This window comes from Psammomys obesus, unplaced genomic scaffold (genome assembly GCF_907164565.1).
Source record: "Psammomys obesus unplaced genomic scaffold, mPsaObe1.curated_primary_1811, whole genome shotgun sequence".
NCBI classification, from domain to species: Eukaryota; Metazoa; Chordata; class Mammalia; order Rodentia; family Muridae; genus Psammomys; species Psammomys obesus.
Window position 1 is genome coordinate 19,351,505 of NW_026596039.1, and position 15,858 is coordinate 19,367,362.

General features: G+C 49.3%; 1 protein-coding gene across 1 annotated transcript; it reads left to right on the forward strand.

Moving 5' to 3' along the window:
• The first annotated feature begins 1,037 nt into the window (after positions 1–1,037).
• On the forward strand, positions 1,038–14,609 carry LOC129687777 (cholesterol side-chain cleavage enzyme, mitochondrial). The gene is made up of 9 exons (XM_055622360.1): positions 1,038–1,297; positions 4,541–4,696; positions 6,625–6,824; positions 7,721–7,924; positions 9,342–9,499; positions 12,825–12,991; positions 13,266–13,344; positions 13,813–14,010; positions 14,454–14,609. The coding sequence occupies exons 1-9, from the start codon at positions 1,038–1,040 to the stop codon at positions 14,607–14,609; spliced, it is 1,578 nt and encodes a 525-aa protein (XP_055478335.1).
• Positions 14,610–15,858: the final 1,249 nt, after the last annotated feature.

Genomic DNA, 15,858 nt, shown 5'->3' on the forward strand with positions numbered 1-15,858 from the left:
ACATAACAAGTTCCAGGCTAGCCAGAGCCACACAGTGAGACTCTATTTAAGTCAATGACAAGAGTATATGTAGCCTCGAGAGTTCTGACATATATGAGCTTTAGCTGAAGAAAGAACATGTGGGGCTGGGTGTGTTAGACCATACAGACCTGAAATCTCAGGTCCTTGGGAGCAAGAGAAAGCTAGGCTGCCTAAGCTAGCCAACAGAGTAAGATCCTGCTTTCAAAGCAAAAGAAGAAAGAGCATACGTATAATCCCAGGACTCAGGACACTGAGGCAGGAGGATCTTAAGGACAAAATGAAAATAATACTAGCAATACTTGCTTGTCAGTATATTTTCAAAAGCACATGGAGTATGTTTTATTTGTCAAGAATAAAAAGTAGAACTTTAAGAATTAGGGAACTGTACAAGATCAGTTAATGAACAACCATTTGTAAGTCCTGGGTCCATGAGAAAGATGTCTGCCGTTCTACAACTGGCCAGGTAGTCAGCCCCTCCTGACCTGTGATCTCAGGGTATCTCTCATCTTAAAGGATATTTGTCAGCACCTAGACTCCACCTAGGGCCCAGCAGACTGCCTTGCTCATGTAAAGTCGCAGGCAACAGAAACCCAGCTACTGCAGAGTCACAGAGTGCTGGGAGCTGAGGTGGGGACGCAGGCAGGGTGGGGACCTGGCCATTAGTCAGGAGATCCAAACCTCTCTCTTCCCCTGAAGGTGGAGATAGTAAACTTACCTTTTAGGGCATCTGGAGGGTAGTGGTCTTGGTGACCCAGTGGTGGACACTAAGTTCAGAGGCCTGAAGCCTTCTGGCCGTGTTTGGCTAGCTTGACCCCAGACCTTTCTGACAGAAAATGGGAAAGTTCCTTCTCTGAGTTTGGGAGGGGCTGTGTGGGCCCAGCCCTCTGGAGGAGGAGGGGGAAGGTCATTGCTCCATTAACTTCTCTTTTAGCCTTGAGCTGATGGTTATAAGTGTGGCTCTGGAGGTTTGGGGCAGAGGCACTTGCACAGCAAGAAGTGGCCGTGGTGGGGACAGTATGCTGGCCAAAGGACTCTCCCTTCGCTCAGTGCTGATCAAAGGCTGCCAACCTTTCCTGAGCCCTACCTGGCAGGATCCAGTGCTGGCCACTGGAAAGGGAGCTGCTATCTCCACTAACAGTCCTCGTCCCTTTAATGAGATTCCTTCCCCCGGTGACAATGGTTGGCTAAACCTGTACCACTTCTGGAGGGGGAATGGCACTCACAGAATCCATTACCACCACTTGCAGAATTTCCAGAAGTATGGCCCCATTTACAGGTAAGCTTGGCAGGGGGTGAAGGTAGGCATGGTGGGAGGCACAGGGCTCCAGGCAGTCTGCTCACTGTTCCTCACTGTCTGCCTTCCACTTTCATGTCTTCAAGGCTGGGGGTGGTGGTAAGAGAAGCATAGACCCTCCCCATTTCTGGCTCCAAGACTTTAGCTTTCTACTTTCACAATTCCTGGTGGGAAGGGGTGTGAGCAAACAGTGCCCTCCCCCTTCATCCATTATCCTCTAAAATTCAAGTGTGCTGTTTCTGCCTTTCAGGGCAGGGAGAGGAGGCTTCCATCCCCTGACTACTGGCTAGGTCCTGGCCTAGGTCCCTACCCTGCAGCAGGGCCAATCATAGCTTCAGGCTCTGCAGTAGGTTTGCTTCCTAAGCATCTTCTAGGAACAATGACCTTGTGGTCCTTGGCTTCTGAAATCTCAGGGTCTGTGGCCTCTCCTAGCCTAACAGTGCTTTGGTTCAAAACTCTGTGGTCTACTTGTGGGCTTTGCTTTAGGAGCTGCTTCAAGAGATGGAAGGTGCTGCAGCTGGGAGGCAGTGCTGAGGGCCGTTCATTTTATCTTAAATGACAGGATCCTTAACAGTGCTCTCAAGCTGTTTCAGTCAAAGCACCCTGTTCTACTAACTGTTTCCTCGGTCACTTTCACGGAGTGTTGTGCTGTGTCCTTTGAAGTTGCTGTTATTACCCCCCTCCACCCCCATTTCCGGGAAAGAAAGGGACCTACCAAGGTCATAGACCATCAGGCTTAAGTACTGGGAATTTGGTTGTGCCACACCTTGCTCCAGAGTCAGGGTAATGCTGTTCATTTATAGCCTAGAAGGTAGCAATCTGAATAAAAGAAGGATTTAGAGCACAGCCCTCATGCCCCCCCCCCCCCCCCCGCCCCCCCATACTGTGAAGGCTCTTTGCAGTCTTTAGAGAGCAGTTGAGAAAACTAATGACTAATTGAAATTACATCCGTCCTTAACTTGCCTGGTGCTCGATACCACTAAGAATGTGGCTGCTTTATGTGTCATGAGGGGTTCTTTCCCCAACGCATGGAAATAGTTTTCCTCTCCTCTCTCTAAGACAATTTAAAATAATAGCACAGTAGTCCTCGGTATGGACAGCTGTATTTTGAAGACAGACTTTAAAGTGAGCGTTGGGCCTTGCTGCCGTTAGCTTCAGTGTTTTGATGACCATCTATCTTTCAGGCCTTCTGTTGATGTCCGGTTATTGCCTTGGCTCAAGTCTCAGAAGTGAGATAGATGACCCCGAAAGCATTTCAAGGACTTTCAGGCTGCAGCAGATGTGGCTGGATAGTGGAAGCTGGAAAAACACGGAAGGAGAGGTTTCTAGAGGTCATGAACAAGTCAAGGAAGACCATGGCTTGTGAAGGTGGCCCTGGCCTTAGGCTCTGTGACTAAAGCAGTGATCTCCAAGAGGGGGATGAAGGAGAGGGAGGGAGGAAAGTAGGAGAGAGGAAGAAGAGAGAGACTTGAAAGAAGGTATTGAAATGATAAAGAGAGAATGAGCTAGAGATAGGATAGAGGACAGAGAGATGGAAGGACAGAGCTAGAAAGAAAGAGGGGGAGGGGAGGGAGAGGTAGTGAGAGAGGAAGAACAGCTACAGAGAAGGAAGGAGAGAGAAAGAAAGAGGGAGAAAGAGGAGGGAGGAAGGGGAAAGGAGAGGTTGTCAGGAAGGGAGAGGATGGGGAGAGCACAGCTGACTTGTGTCCTATGTTCATATGATATTCGTTTTCTTTTTTTTTTAAATATATTTATTTTTATTTTATGTACATTGGTGTTTTGACTGCATGTATGTCTGAGTGAGGGTGTCAGATCCCCTGGAACTGGAGTTACAGACAGTTGTGAGCTGCCATGTGGGTACTGGGAATTGAACTCTGGTCCCCTGGAAGAGCTCTTAACCACTGAGCCATCTCTCCAGCCCCGATATTCGTTTTCTTAAAATCTATATTCAGTGACTCTTTCTTAGGCAAAAGGCAGGTGTGACAAGAGGCAGACTCACGGGGTTTTGTAGCAGTTAGTTGCTTCTGTGTGGTGTGGACTTTCACACATGAGTGCATTGCCTTGAAGCTCTGGGGGTTAGACTCTGCCAACAAGCTACGCTGGCTTCTTCTGGGGTCACTGTTCTCAGCTTTTACAACAATGCTCTCCTCTAGTCACTGAGTCATTCTTTTTCATATCTCTGTTAGAATCTGTTTTTATTTTATTTTTTTTCATTCCAGCACTCAGGGGGCAGAGGCAGGTGGATTTTCATGAGTTCAAGGCCAGCCTGATCTACAGAGTGAGCTCCAGAACAGTCAGGGCTACACAGAGAAACCCTGTTTTTGAAGAAAATAATCTGTTTTTCTGAGAAGAACATCTGGTCATATGTTCAATTGTATGACATTGGAGGCTGTTTGCAAAATGCGCCGTGGGCCCTATCACCTGTCAGCTTCATCCATACTTGGGGCTTGATTTTTTTTTTAACTTCAGTTTCACTTAAAGATTCAGTTTTAATTAATTAATTAATTAATTAATTAATTAATTAATTAATTAATTCACATCTCGATCACAGCCCCCTCCCTCCTCTCCTCCTGTCCTACCCTAGTTTAAATTTTTAATTAGATGTGTCTGTGTGTCTGTGGGAGGAGATGCACAGGCAGTGCAGTTGCCATCAGAGGCTAGGAGAGAGTCTTAGGTCCCCTGGAACTATCCAATATGGCTGCTGGGAACCGAGCAAGAACAGTACCCTGAGCCATTCCCCAGCCCTGTAGAAGGGTGCCCTCTGACTCCTGGGGCAGGGTGACTACTCTGAATTACAATTCCACCACGGCCTGCTGGCCTGGAACATAGGGCCTGCAGGGACATTCGCTGCAGGGAGGTGTGGAAGTGTGCCACAGCTCCAAGCCCACAGGGCAAGAAGACCCAGCATAGAATTGACGTGATTATAAATGGAAGGTTTGGGGTGGGGACGGGGCTGGTCCTGGAGTATGCTTCGTGATGCGGGATAGCATCCATGAAGCTGTCCCTCAGAATGAGTCCCAATGGTCATAGGTCCACGTGTCATGTTTGGCTCTTCCGCACCTCCACGAGACAGATGTCACATCCATCTCTATTCCACAGATGAAAGTGAGGCTCCGTGAAGTGAAAGTCCCCAGCCGGAAAGCTGTGGCCGCTGTGTGGGAAGGGCTGGCTGCCCGGGGTTTCATGGCTGCCGCGCTGCAGCACCAGCTTCTCTTCTCTTCCCAGGGAGAAGCTTGGCAACCTGGAGTCTGTCTATATTGTGGACCCTAAGGATGCAGCGGTGCTCTTCTCATCCGAGGGTCCCAACCCGGAGCGATACCTTGTGCCCCCCTGGGTCGCCTATCATCAGTACTATCAGAGACCTATTGGGGTCCTGTTTAAGTGAGTCCTGAACCTTGTGCGTGTGCAGGGTGTTGGACGGGGGTGGGGAGAGGGTGGCTCTTCTCGTTTTCCTAGCCCATAAGGCAAACGATGGCGATGATGACAATGATAATGGCGATGATAGGGACCCGAACTGCCTACTTCCAGGGAAATGTCAGGCTGAAGTTCTTCATGAATAGTGAAGACTTTACAAAGTTCTCCTAGTTGATTTAACTATGAAGTGGCACTTTACCAAGCGCTTGCCGAATACCAGGCCTTGTGCCAGGTGTTGGCAGTACAATGGCAAATAAAGTGGGGTCCTGACAGCCCGAAGGAGCCATGAGAAACAGCAAAATCTGTCATTGAAGTGTAGATACTGTTTTCTACCAAATTTCTCACTGAAATTTTTATTTATATCTTTGTTGATTTGAGGTGGGGTCTCTCTACATAGTCTAGAACTTCCTAGAAGTTGCTATTAGACCAGACTCACAGACATCAGCCTGCCTCTACCTTCCTTAAAGGTTAAAGATGCATGCCGCCACACCCAGCATCACTGAGAAATTTAAATGTGACTAGATCAAGGGTTGACAAGGCTCTGGAACAACTGGAGCTCTCTGGGGTAACTGGTGCTCTTGTCCACTGTGGCAGGAGCATAGCCAGGCCTCTGTGTGGACAGTGTTTGCATGCTATCTCCCAAGCCTGACTATTCCGAGGACTATGAAGGCTGTAATTCACATAGTGTTTCTAACTTTAACGACATATGCCACGGAATATTTCCTCCCAGGGGACAGGGACATAGGACTGTTTCTCCCGGTTATGGTAGAAAAATCAGGAAGCCTCCTAGATGTTTTACATGAGAGGATGGTGGACGAGAGAAAGGTTTCAGGTACAGTCACAATGTACAGACTTGGTCCACACGGAACTGTTCTGAACTGTAAAACCAAGTGGTGAAGATATGCACCCCCAAATCTGACAGGCAGTGTAAAACATGGAACCAGACAATGCAAAGTCATTGCAAGAAAACCGGGCACAACAGGGGGCAAGGGATTCAGGCTAGCGTGTCTTCCCAGGGGCGAGGATGTCTATGGGAGAACAAGGTAAGCTGAGACCATGAGTTTACAGCATTCTTTGCCCCCAAACTGTAAACTTTTCTTTAAAAAGTTTTTAGTCTTACCATTTTATTTATGTGTGTATGTCTGTGTGAGCAAATGCCATGTGTACAGAGGGGTCTTTGGAGGCGAGAAGAGCATCGAATCCTCTGGAGTGAGTGGTTGTGAGTTGCCCTACAGGGGTGCTGGGTACTGAACTTGGCTCCTCTGCAAGAGCAGTGAGCCATCTTGCCAGCTCACAACCACGTTCTTAAAACAAACAAACTCCCCCAATTACAAAAAGAGCTTGGCCGCCTGGCTCAGGTCTTCAGGCTCAGTGGTAAATGCTTTTATCTGCTGAGACTTTTTTTGCTGTTCCTAAACTTGGGGTTTTAGTTAAATGACTCCGAGTAGCTGAGAGCCCCAACACAGTGAATACTAGGACCCTTTGGAGGAGGAAAGGTCAGTCATCTCCAACTGTGTGGGAAGGAGAAAGATGATGAAGAGGAGCCCTCGGTGGCAAAGCTGGGCAAAGCTAGGGGAATGTGCACAAGACAGGCTTAGAGGGGCCCACGTAGAGTTACCTCAAGGGCAAGAAGTGGTCCTGGTGATAAATGTTCCATTTCCTGGTGGCGAGAGCTGGCGTCGGCAGCCAGAGTGGACGGCAATCAAGGTTTTGTTCTGTTACCATCTTTCTTCCATTCTCCTCTCCTAGGCCAGGCAAGGCAGGGGTGGAGTAGGAGACAAAAGCAACTCTGGGGAGGAGGGGAGGCAGTGATGCCACAGACTCTGGAGGCTTAGCCAGCCCCTCTGTGCCAGGTCTGGGTCCGTGACCACGAGGTGGGACCTGTGTTTCCCCAGGAGTTCGGATGCCTGGAAGAAAGACCGAGTTGTCCTAAACCAGGAGGTGATGGCGCCTGAAACCATCAAGAACTTTGTGCCGCTGCTGGAAGGTGTAGCTCAGGACTTCATCAAAGTCTTGGACAGACGCATCAAGCAGCAAAACTCTGGGAATTTCTCAGGGGACATCAGTGATGACCTTTTCCGCTTTGCCTTTGAGTGTAAGGATCTTGCACTTGGCTGGCAGGACCGGGGAGGGGGGAGACGAGGGAGCGGGGCGGGGAGCCGGCGTTCGCCCTCTTACCTGGAGGCCAGGCCCCACAGCTGTGTTGATTAGCTTCTTGGATATACTCTGCACTGTCAGCCGCCCAGGGGGTAGCCAGGTCCCTCTCATCCGACATTCATGTTGTGGGGGTCCCCAAAACATAGCTCCTCCATGCCACCATCCTCCAAAAGCCAGAGCTTGGCCTGGTCCTTCATGCTTCAAGTCTCCCTCTCCAAGAAACCTCTGAAGTTGAGCAGGAGAAGGGAGGCTGGCTGGGTTGAGCTGACCTGGCCATTGAAGGACACCTAGAAATTAATCATGCTGGGTAAGGAAGTTAGGCAGCAGAGACCAGGGAACGGTGTGTACATATGCCTTAGTGATGAGGTGATGCTTGAAGAAGTTCTGGGGTACCCTGGGCTTCATAGGAAATTTAAATTCTTGACTTGGGAGGTGAGAAAACTTGAAGGTTGTTGTAATCTTTCAGTTCTATCCACACTGAGCCCTGGGTAACTAGAAGACTGATACACCAAGCTCCCAGCCCATGGGTAATGTTCTGAATCCAGGCAATTACAAAGGAAAATCCCTCTTGGACAGCCCCGTTGGCTCAGGTGGAGTCCGTGCTTCCCACAAAAGCATCCTTTTCAGGGTCTCCCCTACATATCTCTGAGGGACCTAGCCAGAAGGGCAGCTTCTTCTACCCGTTGGGGCTCAGGTTTGTTTCTTTGCTGGAGGGAACTAAGGATGAGGGAGAGCTCCTGTGTGTGGTGGGCTTGGGTGGAGATGATTCTGGGAGCTGAGGCTCTCAGATCTCCAGGCTGGAAAGGGGTCCTCAGCCTCAGCCTCCCACCACAGCCATCACCAGTGTTGTGTTTGGGGAGCGCCTGGGGATGCTGGAGGAGGTCGTGGACCCTGAGTCCCAGAAGTTCGTCGATGCTGTCTATCAGATGTTCCACACCAGTGTCCCCATGCTCAACCTGCCTCCAGACCTCTTTCGACTCTTCAGAACTAAGACCTGGAAGGACCATGCAGCCGCCTGGGATGTGATTTTCAATAAAGGTGAGCACTCCTCCGACAGGACTCAGGAGGTGGGCTACCAAACAGAGCGTGTGTCCACATGGATGCCTGCCCTCTGGCTGCTTTCTTTAGTCCAAGATCAGCCAATGGATGTTGGTGAGCTTACTACGGGAGAAAGCCTCTGGTGAGTTGGGGTGGTCACAGGGCTGCAGGCCGACTATTGGAGATGAGTCCTCACCCCCCACCCCCGAGAAGCGGAAGAAAGATGTTCATGATGCTCCTTAAAAGAGCTCATGACGAGGAGCTGGAGAGATGGCTCAGCAGTTAAGGACACTTACAGGGGACCCGGTTTGAATTCCAGGACTCACAGCAGGAGAATTACAACTGCCTGTAACTTTAGCTCCAGGGGGTTTAATGTACTCTTCTGGCCTCTGCAGGCACCTACACTTACACACACACACACACACACACACACACACACAGACTACACACTACACAATACACTTAATTTGAAAAATAAATCCTTTTTAGAAAGGTGCTCATTATCTATAGAGTTGAGGGTTAGTGTCTGAGCATGGTTGTCTGTGCAGCAGGGAGCTTGGGGAGAGGGCCAGCAGGTATCAAAAGGTAAGGTTGATGGACAAAGCTGACTGGAGTGAGCTGGAATCTAATGACCCTTGGCCATCAGTACCTGTGTAAGCTTGGGCAACCATTTCTGCTCAGTTGCTAAAGTGCTTGTTTTGCAAGTGTGAAGAGCTGAGTTCCATTCCCAGAACTCACATTAACTCATAGTGGTGCTTGCTTGTAATCCCAGTGCTGGGGCGGCTGAGACATGTGGGTTCCCGGGGTTCACTGGCCAGCTGCCCTGGACTACTTGGTGAGCTCCAGGCCAATGAGAGGCCCCACCTCAAAGAAACAAGGTGAATGGTACCTGAGGTACAGAGGCTGAGGTTGTGTCTTACCTCTCTCTCTATTTGTCTGTTTCTCTCTTTCTCTCTCTCTCCCTCATACACACACACAAACAGTGGGGATGGTCAAGAATTAAATGACAGGGACTGGAGAACTATCTAAGTTGTTAAGAGCACTGGCTGCTCTCCCATAGGAGAGATGCTGGCTGGTTCAATTCCTAATCCACATGCTGACTCACAACTATCTGTAGCTCCAGTCCCAGGTAATCCAGTACCCTCCTCTGGCTTCATGGACATTGTACACACATGGTGCACAATCACCCACAGGCAAAACATTAATACACATAAATGAAAATGAAAAGTTTAAAAAATGGAATTAAATGACAAGACAGATATTAAGGAGTTAGTACAAAATAGAGGCTTAGTGAAATGGCTGCCTACCAAGCAGGGACTCAGATCTTGACACCCTCTTCCCCCATAAAGACTGATGACCCTCCCAGCAGCCCAGCTGCAAGGGGGCCTCACCCTGTTATCCTCCTCCCGCTTCACAGCTGATCAATACACCCAGAACTTCTACTGGGACTTAAGACAGAAGCGAGACTTCAGCAAGTACCCTGGTGTCCTTTACAGCCTCCTGGGGGGCAACAAGCTGCCTTTCAAGAACATCCAGGCCAACATTACAGAGATGCTGGCAGGAGGGGTGGACACGGTGAGTGCTGTGGGGCCCAGCATGAGCTCGCTTGTCCCCACACGCTGTGTTGTCTGAAGCTGTTCAAGGCGAGAGGGGCTGGGCACTCCTGTATGATATGTTTCTCTCTCTTGGTGCAGGCCTCTAAAGAGTGGTCTCCTAGGAGGGTGGGACCAAAGTTCTGCCAGAAACAAAATACTATTTACCACCCATAGGGCAAGATCTGAGACTGATGCATTTAGGAGAAAGAAAGGAATAACTTAGGTTTCATTCCTGCATAGAATTTTGATTGGTTTTGAGATGGGGGGCTTATGTAGCCCAGGGTGGCTTTGAACTTACACATGGTCAGGATGGCCTTCAACTCCTCATTCTTCAGTGTCCACTCCCTGGATTTAGGAATTACAGGGATGCTACCACCATATTTGATTCTTTAAAAAATTTGCTTTTATCTATTTTTTTTTTTTATGTGTATGAGTGTGTGTATGAGTGTTCTGCCTGCAGATATGTGTGTACTATGTGAGCGCTTGGTGCCTGGGGAGGCCAGAAGATGGTATCAGGTCCCTGGAACTGGCAATACAATTGCGAGCCACCCAAGTTCTCTGGAGGAGGAGGCAGTGCTCTTAACTGCTGAGCCAAATCCAAGACTTCATGCATGCTAGGCAAGCACTCTACCAGCTGAGCTGCCTTTTTAGACCCTTTGTATGGCTTTGGGCTGTTGTTGTTTTGGACAAGGTCTCACTCTACAGTGCAAGTGGGCCTGGAATCACTTCACAGCTCAGGCTGGCCTTGAATTCACACCAGTCCTTCTGTCTTAGAGCACTTCCAAGTGCTAGAATTACGGTGTCCTCAGTCCAGAGACAGGCCTCTGGCAGTCTTGGGAGTTTAAGGCACAATAATGGATTAGTCATTAGCTTCAACAACAGACATTTGTTTTCTCATAGTTTGAATTTGGAATCATTATCAAGGTGTGAGCAGGACTGATTCATTCTGAGGCATGAAGGTGGCCATCTTCCTCATGTCTACGTGTGGTCTTCCCTCTGTGTGCTATCTTGACTTCTTCCTCTTTAGGGCATGGTGACTGGGCTAGAGCTCACCAACACCCCTCTCTACCCCATAGTCTCCTTAGAGGGTGCATCCAAATGTTGTCACTTTATGAGATATTAAGAGCTGGGATGGCTGGGCAGTTGGTGGTGCACACCTTTAGTTCTAGCACTTAGGAGGCAGAGGCAGGTGAATCTCTGAGTTAGAGGCCAGCCTCATCTACAGAGTGAGTTCCAGGACAGCCAGGGCTACACAGAGAAACCCTGTCTCAAAAAACCCACAAAAACACAACAAAAACAAAGTCATGTGAATTTGAGGATGGAGGCAGGGGTATTAACATGTCTGTCACATGTCGCAGGGCTAGCTGGAAGAGGCATGCACAGCTATTGACCACTGGGAGTGTCTAAAGGAGAGTTGTCACTTGTGTGTGTCGGGGGGATATTTGGTGTTGGTCATGTGATTCCTCCCAGGGAGGCAGTTTGTTTTATTTTCAGTTGTGGTAACTGGGGTGGGGCAAGCCCACCATGAGGTGATTGGCTTATAAGATTCTGTTCTTGGAATCTCAGCACCATCTAAGTTCCTCTTATCTTGGTGTCTTCAGCCCAGGAAGAAAGGAGATAGAGCAGGCAAACGAGGCTAATCAGCCCTGTGCACCAGCTTTTACAGAAGTTGTTTTAAGTGATCAGATGATGTTTTTTAACAGAGTTGAGCAAGAATATGATTCAGAGTTGAAGGTTGTAAAAGGCAGTGATATGTGTAGACAGTGAGGCTCAGGTTCTGGGTGGATTCTCCAGCCTGCCTTCCCTAAAAGATGCCAAACTTTGATCTGTGTTTTGTTGCTTATTGGGCAACTTAAGAGTCTGTGCTCGTAGTGACAATGAACATGAAGGCCCTGTGACAATATGAGGTATATATTGCTATCATCTTTTCTTTTTGGATGAAACCGTGGTACAGAGCTTAAGGAACTTGGCTGAGGCACACAGCCAGTAGAGCGGAATGGACTATCTTGTTTGATAACTATCTCAGGGGCCTACTCTGTGGCTACTTGGAGGCTCTGAGGTAAATACACATGCGATGGATGTTTTCAAGGAGTTTGTATTTGCTTTCTGGGTAGGTAAAGGAATGGTAAGAGGAAGAGGAACTGCCTTGGGGATGATCTCCAGTGTCTGCAGCTCTGTGTAGCTAGGATGTGGGCCACATGTTGAAGAGGTTGTAGGAGAGATGTGAGGGTGGCCACAGGCAGGTGTCCCTGGGTCAGGCTGGAGTCTTCTGCTCATTGTCTGGAGGCTCTGAGGAGCTAGGACTTTAAGCCAAGAAGTAACGATGTTTTTTTCACTTTTGTATTTGCTGGGAAGAAAGAAGTGTTTATGTTTAAGCCTCTTGGACAGAAAAATTATCCTTGATAACATGTCTGCAATCCATGGAGGAAGGGTGCTCCTGACTTGGGCCTCACACAGACTTAGTCTACTGACTTGGATGAGTCTGGAACTGTGGTGCTTGCGGAGGGTCACTGATGCCTCCAGTGGAGGACCAAGACTACTTTGTAAATCCCAGCACATCTTTTGCACCAGCTGCAGCAAAGATCAAGAACTGTGGTCTGGTTTTAGGATGGTTGAGTCTCACCTTCAGCTCTGCTGCTGCGGTAAATGCTGCCATTTAGATTACTACTGGTGAGCTGTCCTGGAACTCTGTAGACCAGGCTGGCCTTGAACCCAGAGGCCTACCTTCCTCTACCTCCTGAGTGCTGAGATTAAAGGCCTGTGCCACTATGACCAGCAACATGGGTGGGCAAGCCTTACAGAGGTATAAATGTGGTTTTTGGAAGACTCTGGAGTCCTCTGGAGGAGGACACTCTATTTGTTAGGAGATAAGTGAGAGCTGGTGACATGCAGGATGAAGACAGACAAATCCTGCTCTCACTATCCCTTCCTAGGCATTGGCTATTGTTTGAGGCAGTGTACCAGGTAGCCCAGACCAGCCTTGAACTTGTGTAGCTGAGGATGCTCTTGAAGTTCTGAATGCTCCTGCCTCCCAAATGCACCAACACCTGTTTATATGATACTGGGATTGAATTGAGGGTCTTTTGCATGTCGGGCAAGCCCTCTACTAATGGACTACATCACAAGCTCCCTTCCTGGACACCAAGTAAACCTTTCTGAACATTGACCTTTCAAAGGTGTTGCAAATGGTCTTGGATATGGGGGTTGAGAGTAAAAGAGAGAGGCTCTTTAATGTGGGTCATAGACACTGAGGTGCCTTGAAGTAACAGGCCTCTTGGCTTTCACAATCCATGTTTCTCCACTAGACCTCCATGACCCTGCAGTGGAACCTTTATGAGATGGCACACAACTTGAAGGTACAGGAGATGCTTCGGGCAGAGGTTCTGGCTGCCAGGCGCCAGGCTCAGGGAGACATGGCCAAGATGGTGCAGTTGGTCCCACTCCTCAAAGCCAGCATCAAGGAGACACTAAGGCAAGTCCAGTATACCTATACCTCCCCACGCCCAACCCCTAGAGAAGGGTTCCAAGGATGGGCTAGTGGAGGAGATTAGAATCAGGAAGCGAGAAGTTTGGAAGGGACAAGTAGGGCATGGGAGAGAGGGCTAGAACTGGGCTCTGCCTTAGTTTTTCCCTGGGGCGTTGGAGTGGGGGGCTGAAATTCCAGGCTGGTGTGGGAGTCAGGGTGGAGGCTATGGCCTGGCTCCAGGATCTGGGACCATCTATCTCTGAGGGTTATCTTTCTGTAGACTCCACCCCATCTCCGTGACCTTGCAGAGGTATCTTGTGGATGACGTGGTGATTCGTGACTACAGGATTCCTGCCAAGGTAGGACTCAGAGCTGTGCCAGTCAGATGGCAGAGGAGAGGGAGCAGGCTTCAATTGCAGGCAGATGGTGGTATTGGGGGCTTCTATCTAAGAAAGGCTTAAATGCTGGGGCATGGGTGGAGTTTGTGTGAACAGTAGTGGTGGACGTGGTGGATGATGAATTCTGGAGTCCAGGGTCAGGAGGCTAGCATGACTGGTCTTTCTGGATTGAGAGTGAGGCAAGGGTTAAGAAAAGTATAGGAAACCTTATGGGTTATCTCTAGCATTGTGTCTTCAGCCTTCATCAGGACTCATGGAGGGGCAGGGCCCTTGTTTGAAGCTACATAGAGAGCAGAAAGCCATGCCCGGTCCTGTCTTAGGTAGCTGGACAGTCAGACTGGAGAGCAGGGACTTGAGGAAGCTGGGCTGGAATTGTACTCAGGACTGTGGGAAGTTGGAGCTGCTCAAACCTTGTCTCCTTGCTCCTAGATGTTGGTGCAGGTGGCTCTCTATGCCATGGGCCGAGAACCCAGCTTCTTTATCAATCCAAACAAGTTTGACCCAACTCGTTGGCTGGAAAAAAGCAAAAATGCCACCCACTTCCGGCACTTGGGCTTTGGCTGGGGTGTTCGACAGTGTTTGGGCCGGCGGATTGCGGAGCTGGAGATGACCATCTTACTTATCAATGTGAGTAAGGCTCTGGGACATATCAGCACCCTGGGATTTCCCTAGCCCCAGTGATGTCACTGACCTTCCTCCTTCTATCCCAGAATCCAAGGAGTACAGGGACAGGGCTCATTAGTTTCCTGTAACTCTTAGCTGCCTTCTCCTTTGGGCTAATTCACTTACTACTCATTGACATACCCTGAGCATCTATCTGTTCCTACTCTGGAGGTGAGATGGGAGAGGTTGCTATAGACCAGTTAAGGTCAAAGGCTAAATCCATGGAACAGGGCACGCAGGGCCCATTTAGACACGCTGAGAGACTAAATAGTGTGGCATGTTCTTTTTAGATCATACTCAACAGATTGACCCTGCACCTAAAGGTGTTGTGTATGAGAGAGAGAGACCAGGAGAGTCAAATCCTCCTTTCCATTTCCTAAGCATTCCTCCTCCTCCTCCTTTTTCAGGTGCTGGAGAACTTCAGAATTGAAGTAAAAAATCTCAGTGATGTGGGGACCAAGTTCAACCTAATTCTGGTGCCTGAGAAGCCCATCTTCTTCAACTTCCAGCCTCTCAAGAAGGACTTGGGCCCAGACATAATGACAAAGGGTGACGCTGTCTGAACTGCAGGCTGGAGTCACATGGGAATGTGGCTCAGTGTGGGTGTTTTTTAGGGTGTGTGTGCCTCTATCTCCAGAAACAGCTGTTCATTTTGGATGGTTTTCAGCACTTTGTGGGTGCCTACCTAGGTTAGCTGTGCCCTCCCTTCCCTCATCCTCTCTCCCTCTTTACTTACCCAGAAGAGTAATAAACAGATGAACTCTGAGGAGTGTTTTCTATCTCTGTCAGACTTCTAAGACATTTATTGTCCCCCTGGAGATACATCCTGATCCCTGGTCAACTGTGGGATGAGGGGCACGTAGGGAAATGGGAAGCAGTCTTCTAGCTCAACTGTGGCTGCCCTCAGCAGGTCAGGAGCTAGCAGAATCTACTCTAAGATCCCCGGGGGGGTCTTAATGAAGTACTGTCAGGCTAGGAACCATGAAAGTGGACCCAAGGAACTCTGCCGTGGCAGAGGGGCCTGAGCAATGTGGGTGACCCTGTCCTGGGAGGAACTGTACGCAAGGTGAGGCTGGGGTGGGGTTCTTCTTGGCTGACCACAGTAGGAGCCCCTTTAGCGGTTGTAAGGATTTTCTTCTCTGCCTTGAGCATGGCATGGCTGAGGCCTGTGGTGAAATATGCTGGTAAAAGGCTGATGTGAGATGGAGCCGGAAGACAGCAGGCCTACAGGCCCCCTACCTTCTGCCTACCTTTCCTGGGGCATGCTCCATGTCTATTTTCATGCTACAAGGAGATGTATTCTAAGAGCCCAGGATGGAGTGTAGATCAAAATCTGTCCCAGGCCAGGTCTATCAAGTTTTGCCATGACCATGTGCCAGATCCTTGCTGGCTCCTGGCTCCCCAAGTCTAAGTCCTGAAAATAGGGGTGAGGGCTAGGCCAACTCAGAACAGAGGCCAAGCTGGCTTGGCCCTTGCTGGTGAGATTGCAGTTTCTGGGTCTACTTTTGAGTCTTTTGCTTCTCGCTAGTCTAGGACTCTCCTTCCATGTCTCTGTCTTTCATGCTCTTTCTTTCCTCTCAGAACTGTCAGTGCTGGAAAGGGCCACCTTGCTCAGGCAGACAGCTCTGCATGGGGTGGATGAAGAATCTAGAGTTCGGAGAGATTTCTAGTCACCAAGAGTCATCTAGGATGCTCATACCCAGAACCCAGGCCAGCCAGGGCCCCAACCCTCATGACTTTCTGCCTCTGACTGCATTTGTACCCACTAGTTCTGCCAGCCATGCGATATTTGAGTGGTGTCATAGAAAGAGA